This window comes from Megalops cyprinoides, chromosome 19 (genome assembly GCF_013368585.1).
Source record: "Megalops cyprinoides isolate fMegCyp1 chromosome 19, fMegCyp1.pri, whole genome shotgun sequence".
NCBI classification, from domain to species: domain Eukaryota; kingdom Metazoa; phylum Chordata; class Actinopteri; order Elopiformes; family Megalopidae; genus Megalops; species Megalops cyprinoides.
In genome coordinates, this window is record NC_050601.1 from 26762172 (window position 1) to 26783433 (window position 21262).

Sequence of the window (21262 nt, forward strand, 5' to 3'; positions counted from 1 at the left end):
ATGGCTTAATGACCTCGCTTCCTGTTTCACTGACCTCCAGTCTTGGTTCACAGACTCCCCTGCATATTGACTGACCTGGCCACATCTGTAGCAGTGGATGGGCGTGCATTTTTCATCAGCGCTTCAATCCAGTTTCGCCGAATCCCGGCCGTCATGGCAGACAGCGTGTGCACTGACTCCTGAGTCTGATTGAATTCATTCATTCAATCACTTATTCACAGATTTTGAGTAAATGCAAAGATAATATAGAAATGGGTAAATGTCTTACATGTATCTGAAAGCCATAGTTCCTCTGGACCTGGTATTCAGTGACATTATAGCACGTGGTCAAGTCTATCTCCCCCTCCATATCTGAGGCCTGAACAAGGAAATAGAGGGACAGACATGGGGTGAGTCCTTCAGGCCCTGGGCTCTGCCCATTTGCCAAAGCACAGAGCCGATGCTGTAACGAGCGACCGGTTCAAGCTCACCTCCTCGGCAATGGAGTCCTTGTAGTATCGCAAGCTGTGATTGGTCAGGACAAACCAGAACTTCTGCCACTTAAAGAAGAAAAACAGAACAATGTTAAGAAGACACTGACATTACACAAAACTAGCGAAAGAGTTTGAAGGCCCCTACTGACCATTTATAGATCAGCCTTGTAAGACTGTTTTTATGCTTGGTGTGTCCACCCAACCACTTTCCCAGGTTTCCTAATCTGAACTGCAGTGTTGAACTTGGTGGTACATCCCTGCTGACACATTAACGTTTGACAATTATATTGAGTTAGTAATAATTTCTCAGAGAAATTCCATAGATTCACCCTGTGGCATGTGCATGTGTTAGTGTTATACTAAAGTCAAGCAGTACAATAGTAAAAGTAAGTAAGTAAAATTTATTTTTATAGCGCTTTTCACAGACGGGTGACAAAGTGCTTTACATGAGCATTATACAATATAAAAGAGAGAAAACACAGAAGATGAAATGACCCCCCGAGCTACTACATACATACACAATACACAATAAAAATACAAGTACACAATAAAATACACAATAAATACATAAAAATGTACAATACACAATAAAATGCACAATAAATATATAAATACATAAAATATAGACCTGGTGCATACAGACTACCCAAACGCATGTCTAAACAGATGTGTCTTAAGCTGCCTTTTAAAAGAATCCACGGAATCAGCAGACCTTAAGGGTGTGAGCAGAGCATTCCACAGTTTCGGTGCAACGACCTCAAAAGCTCGATCGCCACGGGTCTTTAGATGGGTGCATGGGACAGACAGTAAATTTAGCTTATTACACCTAAGAGAGCGAGCTGATGAGTGAGGGCGAAGTAGATCAGCCACATAAGCAGGAGACTGACCGTGCAGAGCTTTGTAAGTAAGGGTGAGAATTTTAAACTGGATCCTATACTTCACAGGAAGCCAGTGAAGAGATATAAGTACAGGGGTGATGTGAGACCGTCTATTTGACCTAGTAAGTAGTCTTGCAGCAGCATTCTGAATTGCCTGCAGATGATCAAGGGCAGACATATGAAGCGAAGAAAAAAGTGCATTACAATAGTCAATACGAGATGAGACAAAGGCATGGATGAGCATCTCTAGTTCTGAATTTAAAACTTTTGATCTCAGTTTACTAATATTTCTTAGGTGGAAAAAACAAGATCTGTTCAGCTGCTTAACATGAATGTCAAATGACAAGGACTGATCAAATATAACCCCTAAATTATGCAGGCTCGAGTGGGCGGCAGAGGAAAGAGTCCCAATACTTTGCTTAATCATAGGGGCAACCTTTTCTGGAGTAACAATCAGAACTCGGAATCAGACACAAAATCTCCAATGGAGACAGTGAAACTTCTATCAGTGAGATAGGATGTCACCCAGTCTAATGCTGTGCCAGATATGCATTCCCAGTCACTTAACCTCTCCATCAGGATATGATGGTCTACTGTGTCAAACGCAGAACTGAGGTCAAGTAGTACTAACACAGAACAATCACCTGCATCAGAGGACATTAAAATATCATTTGAAAGCCTCAAAAGAGAAGTTTCAGTAGAATGCCATTTCCGAAACCCAGACTGGAACTTATCATAAATATTGTGCCTCTCCAAGGCAGCGGTGAGTTGATTGGCCACAACCTTCTCTAAAATTTTGGACAAAAATGGAAGTTTTGATATAGGCCTATAGTTCTTGGGCAGAGTGGGATCTAGGTTAGGTTTCTTTACTATGGGCTGGATAGTGGCATGCTTAAAATAAGAGGGGACACATCCTGTAGACAATGAAGAATTAACAATAGCTAATACAGTGGGGCCAATAAAATATTTAAAAATAGAGAGGATGGTATGACATCCAGAGGGCTAGAAGATAGCTTCATTTTCCTAATAAAATCCATCAAATCTTGTAAGCTGATGGGTTGGAAATTGTCCAGAACAGTAGGAGATAGAGGGGGACTAGAGCTAGACGGGCAAGTTACAGGATGAATACTGGATCTAATCGCCATTACCTTGTCCACAAAGAAAGTAAGGAACTTATTACAATCGTTGACAGAAGAACATGGTAGTGTAGAAAGGGGCGGGGAAACGAGGTTCTTAATAGTGTCAAATAGAATCTTAGGATTTCTTTTTGAAGAAGAAATTATGTTAGCAAAGTAAGCAGTCCGGGCTTCCATTCCTAATGCATTAAAATAATGTCGAAGATCTTTAAGGTATAGGCGATGCACTTCTAGCCCAGTGGCTTTCCATAGTTGTTCAGTCCTGCGACACTTCCGTCTCAAGCAGCGGACAGCGTCCGTCATCCACGGCGAAGTGTTGCAGATAGCCCTAGTCCTAACCTTTAAAAGTGCCACTTTGTCCAGCAGCGTGGAGCAATGCTCATTAAAAGACTGCATTAAAGACTCGACATCATTAGGATTTGTATTAAGATCACGGCAAAAATGCGCTGAAAACTGATCAACCGTACTCTGAGTAATTATGCGAGACCGCAACGTTCTTTTAAGGCACAAAGGGTCAGCATTTGCAGAGAGATAAAAAAAAATATACATTTATGATCGCTGATCAAGAGGTCCTCACAACGGATATGATCAATATCTGGACCCAGAGAAAAAACAAGGTCCAAAGTATGCACACCCGTGTGAGTGGCGCCTAAAACATGTTGCTTGAAATTAAAAGATTCGGTAATATTAAGAAATTCAGTGGCTACACAATTTGTGGCATCATCAATATGCAGGTTAAAATCTCCAAGTAACAACACTTTGTCCAGTTTAATAATAGAAGTTAGAAAGTCAGTAAACTCAGATAAAATCTGACCCGCTGGTCCAGGGGGTCGATAAATTAAAACACAATAATACGGCTTTAGTCGACCAATTTTTGTCAGTTGTAGTTCAAAAGTAGTAAAAGATTCCGTGCTCACCAACTGGCAAGAGAACCGATTCTTCCAGACCACAGTGAGACCTCCACCACGGCCAGACAGACGTGGAGTCCCAATAAACGAACAATCCATAGGGCACAGTTCATTTAAATGGATAAATTCCATGTTCCGTTGCCAGGTTTCAGTCAGAAACAGGAAAGCTAAATTTTCCTGTGTATACAAGTCATTAAGTACATGAGCCTTGTTCGCCACAGAGCGAGCATTAATCAAGCACATTTTGATTGAAGCTGCCTTAACATCAATGCATATTATAGTGAGACATTACTGAGATAGTAGCTATCAATATGCTAAAAATGCCGGATTCTTTAAACAATACAGTGTAGAACAAGTGTATTACAGACTAGACCTCTACATGTGCTCACATGTGGAATCCGGTGTTCAGCTTCTGTCAGATCAGCATAGTTCAGTCTACATCAGATCTAAGGCTGGGGAACTAGCATGGCAGAGTAATTAACGCACAGATCCAAATCTTCCCACAAGTCATCCTATTAGAATTTCCCCATGGCATTTGAAGGTGGCTGTCTCAGTGATCAAAACAGCCAGAGATTCAGTCCCTGCCAGGGGAATGGGAAAAAAACCCTGCTCATTTTTTTTGTTTTTTTTTTTCTTTGGACATCACATCTTAATCAAAGCCCGATCACCAGCTGATGAATGTAATGAATGAACCATTCCTTGAGGTTTTTTTTGAGAATCGTCAGCAGGGGAGAATAACGAGGGCAAGCCATGATTGGACACAAAATCATGTGATCACTCATCCAACAGAGCGAGAGATTACCTTTTATGCCTTTGTAAGACGGGCTACCTTACAGCAGTACTGCCCCCCTCCTGAAAAAAAAACAAAGACAAAAAAAAGGGCCAGAGAACCCACCTTCTTCTGATGGTCCAGCTTCACCATCCAGCCCTTCTTAAAGTTCAGCAGGTCTGGCTGTGGGAGAGATCAGCAGAGGCTGAAGGCTGCTCGTGCGGTCGCCTTCTGGCCTCACCCTACTCGTGTCTGCAGACATGCAGGCTTAACTTTGACTTGCGGCACTTCAGCCTGCTATACTGCATTATACTAAGACACTGGAGGTGGGATTTTCATCTGAATCCAATTGTGTTTTTTTCCTTATAGCTAATATTATTCCATCTGATATGCACATAAGAAAAGCTATGGCTACAGCGCCATACCAGAGCCTACTAATGCTAATAGCTAAACCCTGTGCCTGCTTATGATGCAGAGCGAAGGAAAGCAAGCTCATGATATTCTTCAAATACAGCAAAGTCTTCATATTTGCCAATATGTAGCTCACTGCTGCCACTGATTGGTTTTCTCTTTATTAAACAAATAGTTGTCCCCAAATTAAGCAAATTAACTGCACTCATGTCACTCACAGTCATGACAGATTCTGTGGTCCTGCGGTCCAGTGACGTGGCTCTTCTAAGGGGCTGGAGAGGGGCTGTTAGACGATCTGAACCTTGTGCCCCATCCTGCTCCTGCAAAGAGAGACCTCTCAGTCTAAATATCACACACTCCAATTAACACTGTGATTCCAAAGAGTCTTGGCAGGTCTGTGGTGATGTTTCCTCAGAGACTAAGATTTGGATTTGGTAAAAGTAAAAAAAAGATGAAATCCTGATGACTCATTATTTTTTAGTTATGGTTAATTCTAGGGTTTAGTTATTTGGTTTCTAGAAAAAAATGTAGTTAAAACGTCATAATAATTCTAATAATAAAGACAGAACTGGCCCTTAAATCTTTGGGGTCCTCAACCACTAAAGCTTACTACAGTCACCACATCAACGTCCCTGGCTTCAGCGTGCCAGTCCTGTCCTCCAAAAATTGCACTGCACTCCACTGCATCGAACCAACGGCAAGTTTAAAATATAGCCGCAAGCGGCGATTACAGGGTCCAAGCACATCGGCCAAAAATTGAATGGATGATGGCTGCCATTGTTTCTGAGTCATCAACTTGTCCTTGAAGACTTTATCAGGACCTTTGACCAAGATGCAGTGTACAAAATTCTAACTTTATCAAGGAATTGGTTTAGGAGATATGGCCATTTCTTTGCTATAGTGCCACCCATTCATGGATTTACACCAAGCTTGATCACCTTAAGCTTATTGTCCTATCGATATAAGCTCTCATGTAAATGTGACAGTTAATGTAAATGTTAAATAGGTCAATTTTTTGCCATTGTGAAATACACATATTATATGCAAGAATGTTTGCCATTAGAAGAATCCAAATGATTTTTGCCATCTCAGGTCAGTGAAAGTTGCCCTGAGTCTAGGTGTGTAGGTCAATTAATGTTGATCTGGGTGTAGCCATCTGGAATGTAGCAAAGTGTAGTATTCCACCATGCAGTGTGCCTTCTTGGGACATTGCAATAAGAAGTGTGAACGCTGTTGGAGGAGTGCAATTTTTGGGTATTTGAAAAAATCCAACATGGTGGGAAAAATGACAGAGAATATACCGTATTAGCTGAATATAATAAGATGTCCCTGATTAGAAAATGACCCCCCATTTTCAACACTTTTTTTTTTGGTTTTTTGAAGATCAAATCTTAATTTTTAAAGAAAATAATTTCATTTGACTTGAGTAAAACACACTGAATAAAACAAGGTATGCTGATCTTTTAAATGAAATTGTCACATTTAAATAAAAGTAAATTGTAATCACATTTTCAAATGAATTTTATTTAATTATAAAATGAATTTTATTTATTTAAGTAAAAATAAAAACAAACTAGTCTACTGGGATTTCTAATACCACTGAACAATCTCAGATAAATGGCACCATCTGCTGTTGTTAATGTATAATGACATTAAAAAGTCTGGTCACCCCATGCAAGACAACTCTACTTTTCAGTACTTGAAGTAGAATAAAAAACCCTGTCTTTCATTCAGGCCAATACGGAAAGTCCAAGTGTTTCTTCAACACTATTTAGTGTATTAGTTGTGGCAGTAGGTTAAAAGGTGCAGGAGATGTGCCTTTTTTAAGTGATACAAACTGATTGTATCTTACCAGCCATGCCACTTGGACATTGAATTATGTGTTCATTTCCCAGTTCGGACCTGACATGTAATGATGTAATGATCTACAAAAATTGGTGGCAATATCTGATTTTCTTTGTGTGGTCTGTGCCTTGTGATGTCCATTGGAACAAAATGTCATTAACATCTAGTACATGGAAACATGGGTGTTAAAACCGGTTTTTCAGTATAGCACCCCAAAGTGGCCAAATTTCACTAAACTTGGTGTGTTCCACCCAGGCCTCATGGTAAGCATGTGTACCGAGTTTTATGCCAATGAACAAAAGCATTGCAGAGATATGGCCACTCTTCCTTTATGGCGCCTTCACGGGTGAATTTGTGGGTACACTGCAGCCATATTGTTCAACCTGACAACTATCCTTTAACATCTCTTAAAGACAATCGTCCAAAGATGTAATACACAAAACTGCATTGTGCCAAGCTCTAGGAGGAGATGGTTAAATGTGTTTTTGACAATATCAAAGATGGATGAAACACAAAATGACTGACACGGAGGTTTCATAAGTTCCCAGTTAGGATCCTTTACTTTGATGAAGCACAAGAAATTTAGTTGAAATATCTACTTTCGTGCCAGAGTAATGGGTATTTAAATGTTTTCTAGGAACATACCGTTTCATGATAATAAGTCATAGTTAAGTCAGTTTAAGCTGCTGCTGAAATTTGATTGGCTGATGGCGGCCATCTTGTTTGAGCTATCAACTTGTCTTTATAGACTATATTAGGACCTTTGACTAAGACACAGCATGCAAATTCTGAACTTGATTGGGGAAGTGCTTTAGGAGTTTGGAACATTTGATTGCTATAGTGCCACCTATGGACGGATTTACACCAAATTTGGTAGGCTTGAGTCTAATGGCCTGGAGATGAGGGATCTCCAGTTTGGTGATGATTGGACATTGCATTCAGGAGTTATAGCTTATTATATCAATAGACTGCAGGCCCACAAATTTCACTGGCTTACTGTGGCCACATCTTTTAATGTAGCAACTTTCTTCATAAAATATTTAAAGATCTTGGTCTGAAGATGCTGTGTACCAGATTTCGTGCAAATCAGTCACACCGTCTAGGAGAAGATAGATTTTAAAGGTTTTGCAAAAATTCAGAACGGCGGAAAATCCAATCCGGCGCATCATTTTGGTCCAACTGGCTTTTTTGTTCATCTAGAGCCAGGGAATCGGGGGAAAAGAATTTTGATTCTATCCCAAACGGTTCAAGAGTTATAGCCCAAAAAGGCATTGTGGCTCTTCACCATCTGGCCAATCAGTATTTTTTTACCTGAGAAATTGGTGACTACAGGAACCTATATACCAAGTTTGGTAGCTCTAGCATCTATAGTTTTTGCTGTGCAAACACTTTTAGGGCAGAAAAATAATAAAAGTCGAAACAAACACAATAGGGTTCCAGCACTACGTGCTTGGACCCCTAATTAAGTTAAAACTAAAACAACACCAAACAATACAGGAGCTATGCTTTCTTTTTGTGAGGGAATAATTCTTCTCCCTTCTGCAGCAGGGTGGGAAATGGGATGCAGGGCCACCGGGGGGAAGGAAATTGTGGATTCAGGGGAGGGCCGGGGCGTAACCAACCCCACTCTCACCTCTGACCTGCCTGAGCGCAACCAAAGTAAAAGTGAGCAAATGTAACATTACTCATCATGGAGGACAGGCTGTGCCAGGAGACCCACAGAACAGCACTTTGAAGGGCACACAGTGCTTTGCGATAAGAATGGGGGTGTAGCAGTTATGAAACTTGACACTATGGGCGGGGGACTTACCGTTTGTATCCGTGACCCATAAATAACCCTATTTAAGGCACTTAATTGACCTAATTCAATAAACAGCCTTGTGTATAAACATATGACATATCAAATGTAAGCTCTGGAAACTTGCTCATTGGCTAAGCTAACAGACAATGTGAAAAACATGTTGGCATTCTGCAGTGTTTACATTTTTCCAGTATAGGACGGCCCTGGATACCATCATTATTACAGGAAGCTGTGATGAAACAGGAAGTACGAGATCAGGCAAGCAGCCAGCCAGGGTGACCACACGATGACTCTGGCAAGACCAAGCACGAGGGTGAATCATTTCGGGGAAGGGCAGAGGCTGCGTACTATAACGCAGCTGTGGAAGGGGCCCACGCTACCTCTCTCTGGGAGTGGTGAGCTTCACTGCGGCACCGCCGGTTGCTGGCCCCGCCTGCCTCTACCGTCCCCTCCTTGTCCCCTGGCTCCTGCGCTGCCCTTCTGTCTGCCACACTGCAGCGACTGTGAAGCGAACACCCCAGCAGTCAGACAGAGACAGGAATGCACACAGGCTCCCAACATTTCACATGCAATGCCAACAAACACAAGTAAAACAGAGCAACACAGCTCAGATTAACACAAGACATAGGCACTATGGAACCATCCGGAAGGTACTGAGTAGAAGAAGGTTAACCTACTGAATGATAACTGTTGGTATCCAGCTTTCAAAATAGGAAGAAGTCCAAATAATCACCAACAACCTTAATTTTGGGGGCGACAGTGGCTCAGGAGGTAGAGCAGTTGACTGGGGATTGGAAGGTCCCTGGTTTGAATCTGGCTTGTCCTGGCAGAGTGTCGAAGTGTCCTTGAGCAAGACACTGAACCCCCAACAGCTCCCAGTGGCTAGTTGGTAAGCCTGTATATAGCAGCCTCTACCACTGGTAGGTAGATGTGAGGCATATAACTGTAAAGTGCTTTGAGTACTCAAAATGAGTAGAAAAGCGCTATATAAATGCAGTCCATTTACCATTTACCATTTTAATGTCTAGTCAAGATAGCTGAGTACTTTTGCTATGGCATATACATGCTCTCTATGCACTATATTATGTATATACCATATTGTATGTACACACATATATACACATACTCACACACTCCAGAGAGGCATCAAAAATGTGGTCATGTGTTAATCTGGGTCATTCCTTTTTAATAGTGCCCCTAGACCCACACTGCTAGCTGTGGTAACAAGATGATGTCATTGTTGTTAACAGCAAATCAGAAAAGAAGTCTTCCTTTCACCTTCAGATTGAAAAGTTGACTTCTTTCTACCTGTTAACCTGACAAGACCAGGCCTGTGGGTGGACAGAGCAGCAGACCTGTCCTTTTACAGCTTTTAGTGATGTTCTCAGTACAAAGTGTGACCTGCCCACAACCCCCATACATACTGCAGCCCCATACCCACTTCTGTGCTGTCTCCATGTCTACCCCTCACCTCTCCTCGGGCACAGAGCATGGTGCCCCCTCCTGGATGCCTGGAGTTCGGGCACGGCCGCGCTTCTCGGCATTGCGACGGCGTGGGCGGGATGTGCGCCGAGAGGCCTTGGCGTCCCCATGCCCCTCAGAGTCCAGGGAGCTGGCCAAGCCACTGACATGGGAGCCATTGGGCAGCAGCCCAGAAGGGAAGGGGTCGCTGGGGGTCGGGGAGGGGCAGTGGGGGATGCCCCCCCGGCCATCTCCCTGCACGCCGGACCAGCTGCCGCCCACAGGGTGCTGTGATGCTGCGGCGAGGCTGACCCCATTCACCTTGTCATCTGTGAGGTCAGAGGTCAGGCCATCCGGGGTCACCTCTCCTACTGGGGGGAAAGTACATAAAAAAGAGATAGAACAACCTTTTTAGGGAAACTAGGAATTTTTTGGAATACTTAGGAATACTTTTTTGACTGACACACGTTAGTTGTTATGACAATTTATGTCTCTTTTTTACTATTGTAGTTCATCAGTGGCATAATGGCATGTTTTTCCTCATGCTGCAGGACCCTGCAGGCTGGCCTCGTGCGTCTGCACTCAGAGCAGCATGTGCTCTGCAGACGCCCGCATTGTTATCTTAGCTCACTCTCACGCACTCCTCATTTGAAGTGGCTCCCGGGGGTGTAATTATCAGAAGGTGGTGCTGGTCAGGCCTCTGTGTCTTGTGTTTGGTTATGAGTGATTTACACGCCTATGAACTGCACACATGCTTTGAGCAACCAGCAAGAAGGACCATTACCAGTAACAGACACTCATTCAAAACATGCTTGAAAGGCACCTGGGGTTGTTCTGTAGAAAAAACAACAACAAATAAACCAGGGGAAAGTGTTTGGTTGGACAAAACAAGCCTTCATAAATCAACCATGACTTATGTTGTAGGTGCTTGGTGTGCCCAAACATTCTCTTTCTCTGGGGCTTCTTTTCTAATACATACTTGAATTTTACCATAAAACACCAAAATAATGTTCAAGTTCCAATTAGATAGATAAATATAGATATGTTGAAATTGTAAGTGTTGTAAGTATGGATAGCAGCGGCCGGAAGCAATGACACAGGAAAAGGATGTGAGAAATTCAGGCTGTCCATTTGACGTCTGGGTTTCCTCCACACCTGTGGGGGGCAGCGGTGAGCCCAGGGGAGTGGCGTCTGCTGCAGGCAAGGCTGACACCGGGTCCCTGCTGCGTAGCTCCTCCTGCCACAGGCTTGACCGTGAGTCAGGAACCTTCTCTGCTTCTGGGATCCCCTCCACTATGTTTGTTGGTCTTGGTTCCTGAAAAGCACACCATCGCCGTCACCGTAACCAAGCATCTAGAGCTCTTCTTTATTGCGCCCAGAGAACTGTCATACTTGTGTCTGCAGAGTTGCAACCATGTTGAAATTTCATTGCCATACATGAACTCAAGGTGCTGCTGTGATTTTATGCTAAACAGAATTACAAACTGGAAAAACAATGAACAATCACACTTGACAAATAACCTTTGGCTCCTATGGGAGACAAGCTGTTAAGTGAAAATATATTTGCAGACAAATCCCCACTCACTGCACATATCACCCGGATTTAAAAAAAGATCATAGCAAATATCAAAGGGAGTGATGGCTGTGCTTTTCAGCTTTTGACCGCAAACTGCCCATGGTCAGCTCAAGCTGTGTTGGGAAGTGTTACCTGGGATGTGCTAAGCTCCACTTTACGTTTCTTCTTCATGTTCAGCTCAATGGTCTGTTGATACACCAGCAGCTGCTCACTCCACCTGGAGAAAGGGAATTGGAACAGAGTAAAATTTGGCTCTCTGTTAGCTGAGGATGCCAGCCCAGCAGGCTGCTCCTCAAAGAGAGAAGGTAGTAAGTGTGGATGAGTGTGGGTGAGTATGGGCGAATGTGGGTGAGTGTGGGTAAGTGTGGACCACACTGAGATCCTGGATTTAGAGGGTTCCAGTTACTAAAAAAATAATTTGAGATAAAAGGCAAGGGTTTTGTTACACACCCGGTGATGACCTCCTTAGACTCAGCACGGATGTAGTACTCCTGATCGGGCAACACAATGCACAGGGCGTTCTTCTGCCCCGTCTTCTGCTCTGCGTCGATGACATTCATACACAGGTTCATGTTCACTGTACCCTGTGGGAGGGTGGTGGGCTAGGAGGGGACAGGGGAAGCAAGCGACATGTCATCACACAGCGGTTCTGATAAAGGGAACATATACGGGGGGGTGATGCAGCTCCCACAGTACCAGGTCCCTGGCTCTTCCCTAATGTTCTGCTGTCTGTGCTGTGCATGTTGAAACCAGTCCTGCTCCTATGGATGAGCCCTACTCTTCATTAAAAAATGCTCATTAAATACTAGATGGTATTTGCAGTACAGTAAGCACCACAGCTGCTTTAAAAACCTCGTTAAAAATGAAAGATGTTAGGCGTTTTGAGTTTTCACAAAGCTTCCTAAGCTAAACAGCAATGTTGGGCAAAACCACGCTTTGATGAACACGAAAAAAGATGACATGCCGCCATGTTTATTTTTTTCAAAGCATCAGTAGTATGCAAGCCCATTTAGCGTGAGTTCACTGATGCATGAAAAGGGAGAAAAAGTCTTTTTTTCTTTTTCCATTTTCTCCCCAATTTGGAATGGCCAATTCTCCGAATTCTGGAATGTCCAATTTGTTATCATGCGGTCCCATTGCACAACCCCCACTGTCAATCCGGGAGAGTGTGGACAAGCACGTGCCCTCCTCTGAGCCACGTGATGTCAGTTGCTGATTCTTTTCGCGATCCACAAGCTAAGCTAGCACAGAGATGAGTCGTTGGAAGGCATTCCATATGCAGCTTTGGCAGGTGGACCATAGGCACCTGATCGACCAGCAGGGGTCGCTGTTGCTAATGGGACCAAAGCCTCTGTCGACATACCCGCCGCTATCCCCGGCGGAATGAGGCCAGCGTGTTCTGCCTGTGAGCTCCCGGTCACTGTCAGCTAGTGACACGGTCGGGTTCGAACCTGGGCCGTAGCGTTCAGTCTACACTCAGAACGAGTGCTTTTACTGACTGAGCCACTCGGGAGCCCAAAAGTTGTTTTCTTTTAAGAACATTCCCCACCATGTTAGGCAACGTGTTCAGTGCAGCCTTATGTGTTTATGCAAAACAACTTCAGCAAGGGGTGCCTGCACTTTTAGACTACAGAAGCCCAAATTCAGGCCCTACAGGACACTCTTACACAAAATGAAAAGAAATCCTTTAATGACTTTTAAAATCATTTAACAACCAAGGCCAAAGAAATAACTGAATCAGTTCCACATTAACCATATTGTGGCTCAGTCATGCTTATTTTGCAGTCTGCAATGTCAAACAAATGGAAAAATCTCACTCAATGGCTGACCAATCGGACTCAAAGTGGTCTCTGCAAGGTTCCTCCATGGTCACACTTTTGCCATTGATATTCTTGACACTGGACCTGGGCTGGACCTGACTCTCAAGCACAGAGTAAGAGTTACACATCCTTCAATTGTTGGAGTTTTATGGGGTCTCTATTTACAATTCAGATGGTTGGGGCTTAAAAATAACTACCTCCCCATGCGCAGAAGCACACAAGAGTTGAAAGTGAATGTGCTTTAGGAAAGTTTTAAAGCCACCTGGAAAATAATAATCACGGTCAACACAAATTTCAACGTCATGTTCTCTGTGTTACTGGAATGGCTCTGGTGTGATTGCAAAACCAAAAATGACATGCATCTTTAACTGAACTGATTTTATGAAATGATTCAATCAAACAGATCCTTCAAGTAACACTTACTTTGAAGTGACATACTTTGAAGAAAAAACGTCAGTACCCTGACCCAACAATTATTTAATTTATTGTTATATTCCATTTGCGTAATGTGAATAACTACTTTAAAGGAACTCCGGAAAAGGTTGTATGAGATAATTAAATAGTCCTTAAGCAGCTCTGTAATACGCTTGATATGTCCGAGCAAACACTTTCCTAGGGTTGCATAGAAGAACCCTGGCTTCCTTTTAAGACTCAAACATTATAGCACGCAGGGACTGAGGGGCTTTTTACAGCTCAAGAATGGCAAGTCATGGCAATAACCAAAACACAAGGATATGCTTCCAAATTATGCAATGCATCTGCCTAGACATGTCTGTGGCCTTAATCACAGCACTGTGAAACAGGTTTTAAAACCAGAAAGAGTGTTTACCCTTGTCCCTCTCTCTCTCTGATGCCATCCAATCCCCTTAGACCAGCGTTAACATTGAGATCTCCAAAGGCATCTCTGTAGGCTGTCAAACAGGTATAATTAAACCCAGATAACATATCCCACAGTGCTTTAGGCTATTTCTGTTTGATCAAGAACTTCAAATAAATGCAATGGGAAGTAAGGGGTGGTGGAAATCAGCTTAGTCCCTTCAAACATGCACTTTCTGATCTTTGAAGGGTTTTATCTTCAATTTTTAGTTTAACAAAACCTGTGTCCTACAGCTGTGATTGGACTGGTGTGCCCATATCTGATGGTTAAAACGGAGAAAATGCTCTGGCAGCACTCAAGCGGTACACCACAGTAAAGAGGCCTCAGATCCTTTTAAGACTCATCGGCCATCACATTTATTTCTCATGTTTCTGAGCTTGGCTCAGCTCCTGAGAACACAGTGCTTTCGCTTACGCAATGCAGGAACAGAAAGATCGACAGACGAGAGATCCCTTGTGCTCTCGTGATGGCGGCGTGAGTCACCAATTCGGCGCTCCAGTAACGGCATGTACTGCCACGCCACACTATAGGACCAAAACCAGAGATAGACTTCAGCCATGAAGCCGGTGGGAAAAGAGCTGAACGTCAAACAGAGAGGGGGGAGAAAAACTGCAAACATCCGGCCTCACATCAAGCCCCACATCTGGATGAAATATGAAGCTGAACGTGGGCCATCTCAATCCCTTTAGGGAGTTATGAATGTAAAAAAATATATATATTTCCAGCGCAAGTCTATTTCTGTTTGTGTTCCCTGTTTGACGGTCCCTTGCTCTGCTGTTGTGCTTCTGTGACTGAACGACCAGCTGGAGCCCTGTGGAAACCGCCCTTTGCTGTGGAAGGTGCTCGACCTGGCAGTAATTTGGCAGTCAACATAGAGTACCACGGAAACCCAAAAAAACTGACACTACACCTGTTCCCTGCATCCTAAGTTGTGAAGGCTGCGACCACCAGCAGGGTGAACATCACACAGGTGAACTTGGAGGAGCAAGACTTCAAACTCATGCTGTTTTATCTATGTGCTGCAGCCCGTATGAAAATATAAATTTTTAGATTTTCCAAAATAAATAAATAATTCTAACATCAGAGTGTAGTTTGGCTGCCTGGAGTTTCAGCATGTGAATTAAGGGTTTAACACTGAGAACTCACAATGGACAACTCACTAAGGACAACAGCAACACCATAAAGACAGGAACTTAAAAATGACTTACCAGTTCATCCAAAGCAAAGCGCAAGCTGCCAGTTTCGTACAGGACAAAAAAACGGCGCTGCCATTTCTATAGAGAGACAGTAGCACATTGCTTTAGTACCATTCACAACACAACAGAAGAAATTTTACAAATCACATCAAATCATCAATGTGGCCAAATCAATGTGACAGAAAATATGTTTTGTGACACTGTAGAAACAACCCTCTGATCAATATAGCCACAGCATGCTGTTTATATTGGCTCCTATTAGTGCATACGCAAACTAATACAAGACCTGGCAATGACCAGGGCTGGGGAGTAATGGAATACATGTAACGGCTTTACGTATTTAAAATTGAAATAAATGAGTAACTGTATTTGGTTACAGTTACCATTTAAATTGATGGTAATCAAATTACAGCTACATTTTAAAAATATTTAGATTACTGAAGGGATTACATTGGATTTTTTCATTTAATTTCATTTATTTTTTTCATTTAATGTTTATTCAGTTGGAAAATCTATCCAATGATAGGCAACTCTGGGGTGTATCTCCCGTATGCCCCTCACAAAAAAAGAAGAAGAAAGAGCACACCCTGCCTGACTCACAAAACAGTAGAATGGAGCCGGAGACAGAAAGCAACCAGCTCAACTCATTTATGTCACGGAAATACTGGGACCATTTTACTTTCAAATTTGGAAAAGGTCGCAACATAACAGTACAATGCAAGCTGTGTTTGCCAGCAACCAAACTGCTATCTGCTTCAAAAGAGTCGACTTCTAACCCGAAGAAGCATCTTGAAGGAAGTTCTCTTTTTCATTATTTAAGCTAATATTGATCTCTAGCTAGCTATCTTACACAGTTTGTCTGCACTGGATTAGCTATTCTGCTAGCTAGTAGGCTAGTAGGTATAGTATTAAAACTAACTAGCTAATGAGCAGATAAGCTAATATTGATCACTAGCTAGCTATCTTACATAGTTTGACTGCACTGGATTAGCTATTCAGCTAGCTAGTAGGCTAGTAGGTATAGTATTAAAACTAACTAGCTAACGAGTAGATACAGTGACAAAACAAGTGAAATTTCACACGTTCAGAACCGCGATTACTCCAACAATTTTCCACTACGCATATTATACATTAAATTGATAAGCTACTCCTTTCTCACTAGCAATGTATTTAGGGTGTCTTGTGCCTTTCCTAACTCATGTTTTTGTGTAATGAACAGTTTTTGAATTAACATTTACAATTCTGAAGAAACTGCGATGAAATGCCCATAGACTTAACATGGGGGTGCCAAAATGTCAGCCACAACAGTGCTAAGTGAACATTCTAGAAACAACCATTCAGAGCCTTAGTCGGATGAACATTCTTTAAAAAACTGTTAAGAAAGTAATCCAAAGTATTTAGATTACGTTACTTACTTTGAGTAATCTAACAGAATACGTTACAAATTACATTTTAGGGCAAGTATTTTGTAATCTGTAGTGGAATACATATTAAAAGTAACCCTTCCAACCCTGGCAATGACAGATATACAAACCGAAAGGATCAATGAAAGGTTTTAACACCAACAATCCCGTGACTGTGTAGGGTGGACTTCAGAACCAAAAGGTCAGATTAAAAAAGGGCTGAAACGCTTTAACACCTGAAGCACCAACTGGGCAAACATCCAATCAATCGATCTACCTGCACAATTTTGTTGTGATTTCATTTCACATTTACTGGATTGGCTGTGTACCTATGACCCCCCACCCCACCACCTGCCTGATAACCAATCACACACGCTCTTACCCTCGATCTCTGCATCGGATTGTCAAAATCAGTCCCCTCAGGGGCCAAGCACAACCAGCCTCCATAAATAGGTTTGGCCTACAGAAGAGAGATCAGAGAAAAGTCAGTCAGCCACTAAAATGAGGACAACAGATAGAGAGACACCTTTGAGGTGCACACAAAAAGGGACCTCACAATAATTAAAGTGCTACCAGAATATTCAAATAAAACCCAAAGTAGTAATTTATTGGGTTGCGCTTCTCTGTAAACAATGTGCCACTGGTCAGTTACAAATTGTTGCCATGGGTCAGTATGTTAAATGGGCATCAGTTACAATCATGTATATGGAAGCAGCAAGTGTGCAGACAGTAAACCCAGAGCATGTGGTTAAACATACCAAGGATTCACTGACTAGCATTGTAAGGTCCATCTACTTTGCATGCATCCAACCAGAAATGTTTCTCTAGGTTTAAATTTAATTTAAATATAACAAAATTTCAATATTTCAATTTTTTCAGAAAACTTGAAATTAATTTCTTTTTCAACAAGTGCTTACTTAATTTACTCTTTTCAATAGCTACAAGTAAAGAAAGAAACAAAAAAGAAAGAAAAAAAACCTGATACCCCTTAATAACTTGAGATCTGGTTTCAGGAATGAGCTGCCTTGATAAAACTTCCACTACTTTCTTCACACTGTCACTTTTAGGATACCTCACGCCGCAGTGATGGCAACAACATGGCAGTAACTCATTGCTAAAAACAAAGAAAACGAAAAGCTGCGAAACAGAGTTTAATGAGCAGTCTGGAAAAATCCACCAGGCACGCTCCCACAATGACAGCCGTGAGCTGTCATAAACATTGATCACCTGTCTCTACTCATTAGCCTACAGCTGGTATCCTGCCTTTCCCGGTTTAATTTCACAAAACCTGCAGCAGCGGTTTTCTGCAAGTGAGCAGCATCAGAACATCATTTAACTCTGCCATTAATTTTATTGTGTCCACAAAACTACATATTACACATTATAATTTCCAGGCAAATTACTTTGTAATGAGAGCTATACTGTGGTAAGAAAGTGCTTTCCTACAGGGAATGGCGTTAAGAAAACATTACTTGAGAAGTTGTTGAACACTGTGTTTTGACTCTGACAGGTTACCCTGTAAAGGTTTTCCTGTAAATCTGTCAACAAACCTTGGATTTTTGACTCAGCACTGTCTTTTATATAATAATGGAAACTACCTGTGGGAGGTATGACTCTCAACAGCTTGAAGTGACTTGAGGTGGGGCAATATCCTTCTCCTTCCCTCCCTTACAAAATAATAGCATTAAATACTGCGCTGGAAATGTGACTTGTTAATTCACCTGTGTGGGAAAAAACGTTTGTGTGGGAGCTCCTGGTTAGTCATTACTAACCATCATCTTGTAGGTGCTGATGGACAGGTTGTGTCATCAAATCTCTGACTAATAAAACTTAAGGTGAGAATGCCCCTGTTTGACAAAACCTTTACAGGTGTCAAGAATAGGGAGGGGATGTTGTCGTGACCAGCCATTTAAACCTGTGGCAACAACTTGCAACTGACCATGTGCGCTCATGGAAATGTGGTCGTTGACCACTCTGTTCTTTAAGGGAGCTGAAACAGGACCTGTGGTCCACAACCAGCAGGAGCAGTTCGTTAATAAGAAATTGCCAGTTACATCATGAACAATGCCTTGGGCCGAACCGTAATGAATAACGGCTTGGGCAGAATCAAGACACTGAGTTTAGGCTTTCTACCTAGTTAGTCTGCGGTAAAACTGAGAAACTTATGTTCATTTACAACATTATTCATGAAGAACATAGAAAATGGTCATTACGATGACAGAGGAGCTTTAAACATGAGTGAGCACTCAGGCTGTAGCCAATAGGTTATTACAGTCAAACCAATTCTACATTATCTTGTAGATATAATTCTAAAGATAATGTAGAATTCTATAATTCTATATGATCTTTAAATTCATGCAGAATTTACTTTTAGAATTTAAAAATGAATAGTATAAATATTAATATTATTTTACTTTCCAGCTAATTTATATCAGAATGGACAATTACAGGTGAGATTACATCAAGTTCCATCCACGCCAAATGCACAAGGTTGATAGCCTGGTCGTCTCTGGTTTTGTTACACAATTCACGCTGAGCATGAATTCAACTTTTGTATAAAGCTTGACTTAAAGGCTAGTCCACAAGGGTTGTGGTGAATTACACTTTCCTGAAATAATGCATAGAATTGCCTAAGACACACAACATTTATTTTATATGGCGTAATAGATTAACTAAGTGGAATATAAATAGTTTTTTGGTTGGTTTTCAAACAAGAAACCGGCTTACATAATGTTTACGTCAAGAAACCTGTGCCTCACCGCTACATATTCGTTTTACGCAAGTACATTCTTTCTGAACTACACAATCTGACACAACATCTGAGACAGGCTGAACACTGCAATCAACACATCTGCGGAATTCCTTTAAGACTTGTACTTAGATGTATGCGATCAAGCGGTATGTACCTATCATCGCACAGCAATGAAAACAATATCCATTACCGCGGCGTTCAGCAGCAAAACTAACATAAAATTACAGGTGTGTTAGAGCTTGTCAGGTATGTAATCGGAAACACAAGATAAACGCAGAAGTTTCCCTGCAAGTTAATTACCTCGTATATAGATCTGACGAAGCCTGCACGCAGCCTACACTACAAGCTGTCAGTCTGTGAATTTAGAAAGAATGTAACACTTGCTTGTCCGCCCGCTGTCAAAGGAATTTCCTTCTGTTGAAATCGGACCAAACCAGGTGGAAATCGTGGAGGGTTGGTGGCCTGACACGGGCTCTTTCTTTTGTAAAGACCGAGTTAGGTTAATAAATAGCAACATGGCTAACCGAAGGTGCACCACTTCACAGAATTTTTGAAATCATTCAAATCATTTTTGAAACCGAGAACGGCCGTGCTTGCAATTATTTTTATGCCGTTATCTCGAGATAACAAAGCTCGTTTTCTCGAGATGACGAGGTAATTTATCACGAGAAAAGGACTTTTGTTTTCTGGAAATCACGGGATAATTATGGAGAACTCGAAAATGACTGGTTCATTTGATCACACCTGATTTCAGCCTTCAAGATCGCTGTCATGACTGTCGGGGAGGATCTGAATGTTATCTGAATGTTAAGCCGCCCTCATCAAGCAAGTTGTCCTCTCCGTCATCTGCATCGTCTGCAATTAGTACAACACTCCTACAACAGATAACTACCAGTAAACATTTCGAACTAGCACCGATTGACTGTCTCCGCTCAGTAAAGTTATTAGATACAAGACGCATAATACGCCGACGGGATTCTCATTCCACCAACAAGAAAACCTGTGTTTGCCTGGGCTGACGTTACCTGATTCAAATCTTCATCCGTCAATAGATGCAGCTCCCGAGGTTTAAAGCAGTTTTGACACTTGTTTTTATTAAATATGTTCGCCTGAAATTTCTTACAAGAATTATCTCTAGAGATAGACATTGTTATTGCTTTACGTTTCCAAAAAGAATGAAGTACTTGCAAGTCCACAATACGAAAAAGGCACAATTTTTTCTTCGTCCGGTCGCGTTATCCAAGTTCGACAGAATGCAGTATAATCCAAAGCATGATCCGCTTGACGTTGGAGTTCCAAAAATGTAACCAAGTAACTTTATCAGTTTTCAGATGTTCTGACAGCTCCCAAGTTTTGTGTTGATTTAACGCAATCCACGGCCTGCATGCAAAGTTAATACAACTTCAAGTAATTTTATAGATATCAAGATAGCAGTTACACTAGTTAGCCTTAATCTAAAACTTTCTGCCAAACAGGGTAACCCATTACCCGCAGCAGTAGTCCACAAAAGTAACACTATCCACGAAAAGACGTTAAGATCCCATATGTGTATGAAAAAAATGAGATGGAGGTTGCAGTCCTGTACATCGCTAACGAAGTTTTCCTCTGCTTAAACTTAAATGCCAGCCCCTGCACAACGCATGTATTAGGAATTTTGTGTTTTGTAATTCAAATCTCCTCGACAGTTCGTCCCGCGCCGAAACATCCTGTGAGCGTGGAGTGGCGCTAGGCGCTCTAGTCCGATGATTTCGTACTACATTCCATTTCATGTTTTTATTTCTGACCCAATGTTCCGGGGCTCTGCCCCTTTTTTGGAGGGAGGTACCAACCTTTCAGATTTGCCTTTGGAATTCCATTCTATCTCGCGAGAGTCCCCCAGAACGCCATGTTGTTTGAGGGTAAACAAGGCATAACCCGTGTGAACACTTTTTGAGGGAACATCAACATCAACTAGTG

General features: G+C 42.0%; 1 protein-coding gene across 3 annotated transcripts in view; it reads right to left on the bottom strand.

The window, feature by feature from the left end:
- Nucleotides 1-21062, bottom strand: part of LOC118794268 (myosin phosphatase Rho-interacting protein-like) — a 33451-nt gene extending 12389 nt beyond the window's left edge. For 2 of the 3 annotated variants that reach the window (XM_036552486.1, XM_036552484.1), the window contains exons 1-13: nucleotides 20332-21062; nucleotides 16937-17014; nucleotides 15164-15229; nucleotides 11709-11860; nucleotides 11391-11475; nucleotides 10838-10997; nucleotides 9693-10053; nucleotides 8602-8722; nucleotides 4794-4895; nucleotides 4291-4347; nucleotides 471-539; nucleotides 269-358; nucleotides 76-185 (exon numbers count right to left, since the gene is read on the bottom strand). In XM_036552486.1, the coding sequence (XP_036408379.1) occupies nucleotides 76-185; nucleotides 269-358; nucleotides 471-539; nucleotides 4291-4347; nucleotides 4794-4895; nucleotides 8602-8722; nucleotides 9693-10053; nucleotides 10838-10997; nucleotides 11391-11475; nucleotides 11709-11860; nucleotides 15164-15229; nucleotides 16937-17014; nucleotides 20332-20454 (1574 nt within the window). In that variant the 5' untranslated portion in view covers nucleotides 20455-21062. The remainder of the gene's footprint in view (nucleotides 1-75; nucleotides 186-268; nucleotides 359-470; nucleotides 540-4290; nucleotides 4348-4793; nucleotides 4896-8601; nucleotides 8723-9692; nucleotides 10054-10837; nucleotides 10998-11390; nucleotides 11476-11708; nucleotides 11861-15163; nucleotides 15230-16936; nucleotides 17015-20331) is intronic. The other variant, XM_036552485.1, reaches the window with a different exon arrangement.
- Between the last annotated feature and the right edge of the window lie 200 nt (nucleotides 21063-21262).